Source organism: Penaeus monodon, chromosome 19 (genome assembly GCF_015228065.2).
Source record: "Penaeus monodon isolate SGIC_2016 chromosome 19, NSTDA_Pmon_1, whole genome shotgun sequence".
Taxonomy (NCBI): Eukaryota; Metazoa; Arthropoda; class Malacostraca; order Decapoda; family Penaeidae; genus Penaeus; species Penaeus monodon.
In genome coordinates, this window is record NC_051404.1 from 1694974 (window position 1) to 1696844 (window position 1871).

The window sequence follows — 1871 nt, forward strand, 5'->3', positions numbered from 1 at the left end:
TTTGCTTAACTACTGATACTAAAAGTTGGCAATGATTCAGAAAATCAGAAAAAGAAGAAAATATATATACATAATTTCAATTTATCTTGCACTTAGTAATGACTGCACCTAATCATATGAAACATTTGCAAAATTTCCTATAAATATACTCTAGGTATTAAAATGGTTTGTTAGAATTAATATTTTGATATGCAAGGCAAGATTTGTATTGAAACACATATTGTAATAGCAACATTAATATATATAGTGTTCCAACATGGGACTAGTAGTAACATGGTCTACCTGTAACATCTTAACCATGACCTTACATAATGAAACCATTTCAGATGTGTAATAAATAGTTCAGTATATTGAAATATAAAAATTACAAGCTTTGTTGAGTTTTTAACCAACAAATGATAGAAGTTTTTAATCCCATTAACAGATAGATCTCCCCAAGACCATTATTTATAATCCTAATACTTGCTAATTATCAAAAAGCAAAATGTTTAATATTATTCACATCACAGCATCTTCCAGATGAGATACTATTAGCACGAGTTCTCATATCAGTACCTTTAACCCAATTGAATTTGGTACCAGTGAACTCTAGTTAAGGTCTACTAATTAAACAAAGGATTTATAGTAATAAATAAGCACATTATAAACAGCTAAAAACTTCAAGGTCAGATGTGGTACTTTTCCATTTGAAGCAGGGGTTAGGGACAGAAGTAGTAATAATGACAAACAGGTATCTATATTGCATAATCTCGACCCCTCTGCCGTTCTCTTCCCCACCACCCAAGATTGATAACTGGAGGGAGGGATCCATTGCAACACATGAAATTAACACATTCTCTAACCTGAAAGGGAATTTTGGTTCAGCATAGAATTTTACCAATAACGTATGCATTATAAATTTTAGACACAACTTGTTGCGAGCTCATTATGAAAGTTCATTGTAAAAAAAGGCTAGCTGAAACACTAATGGAAAAATTACTAAAAAGTACAGTATGTATTTACTTTGTAAATTTTGATATTCTGTTGTATGGGTGACATAACAATTCACATTCAAGTGTTTTCAAATAATGAAATACATAGTTGAGCTGCATGAGTAGATTTTACTTTAAGTGTGTCACTTTTATGAAGATAACTAAGTTAACAGGAGTTAGAAAAAAAAAGAAGAATTATCTTATTCTTTCTTGAATTTCATGAGATATTGCATAAAAAAAAATGTATGGTGAATAAAAATCACTCTTTCTTCTCAACTTCAATAGAATGGAAATTATATTAAAAAAAAATTACTCATTCTCAATAAAGATGTATAGGATAATCATAATTAGAGAGAAAACATTCTAGTATATTACAAGTCAATGTCTTGACCATTTTTATTCTATAAAATTGAATATCGGATATAACAGACAGAAAGAAAATCAAGCTACACTATTAATACCCTTTTTAGTGCAGCATTCAGGTTCAGAAAGAAAAGTGATCATAATGAAGTGCATGAATTGCTACTTAGCACATTCAAGCAAGGTCTATGTAAGTATATATATGTATAGACAGAAGTACTGATATAGACCTTGTATTCACATGCTGTTTGTGAATGGCTGGTGAAGGATGATACCGGCCACTTTTATCTCGAGGAAGAAAACAATCAGAGCAGCTATGAGACCGCTTGCTAGTACCATCAACATGCCCTTGAAGAGAAAAAGATAAAGATAAAAACAATTAGTATATTGTGAGACAAACATTAACTCTTTTGTAACTGATAACAATACTGTTGTACAATCTTATACTTATAGGCATGCAAATGCATCTGTTGAATTTATGACTCTAAAGATTATTTGTAAGGTAAGTAGGAATGGAATTCCTCTATGTGATATATAATT

General features: G+C 30.4%; 1 protein-coding gene across 1 annotated transcript in view; it reads right to left on the bottom strand.

Moving 5' to 3' along the window:
* Positions 1 to 7: 7 nt before the first annotated feature.
* LOC119585436 overlaps positions 8 to 1871 on the bottom strand; it is a 6034-nt gene continuing 4170 nt past the window's right edge. Inside the window, exon 5 of the mRNA XM_037934090.1 lies at positions 8 to 1679. Within this exon, the coding sequence (XP_037790018.1) occupies positions 1569 to 1679 (111 nt within the window). The 3' untranslated portion in view covers positions 8 to 1568. The remainder of the gene's footprint in view (positions 1680 to 1871) is intronic.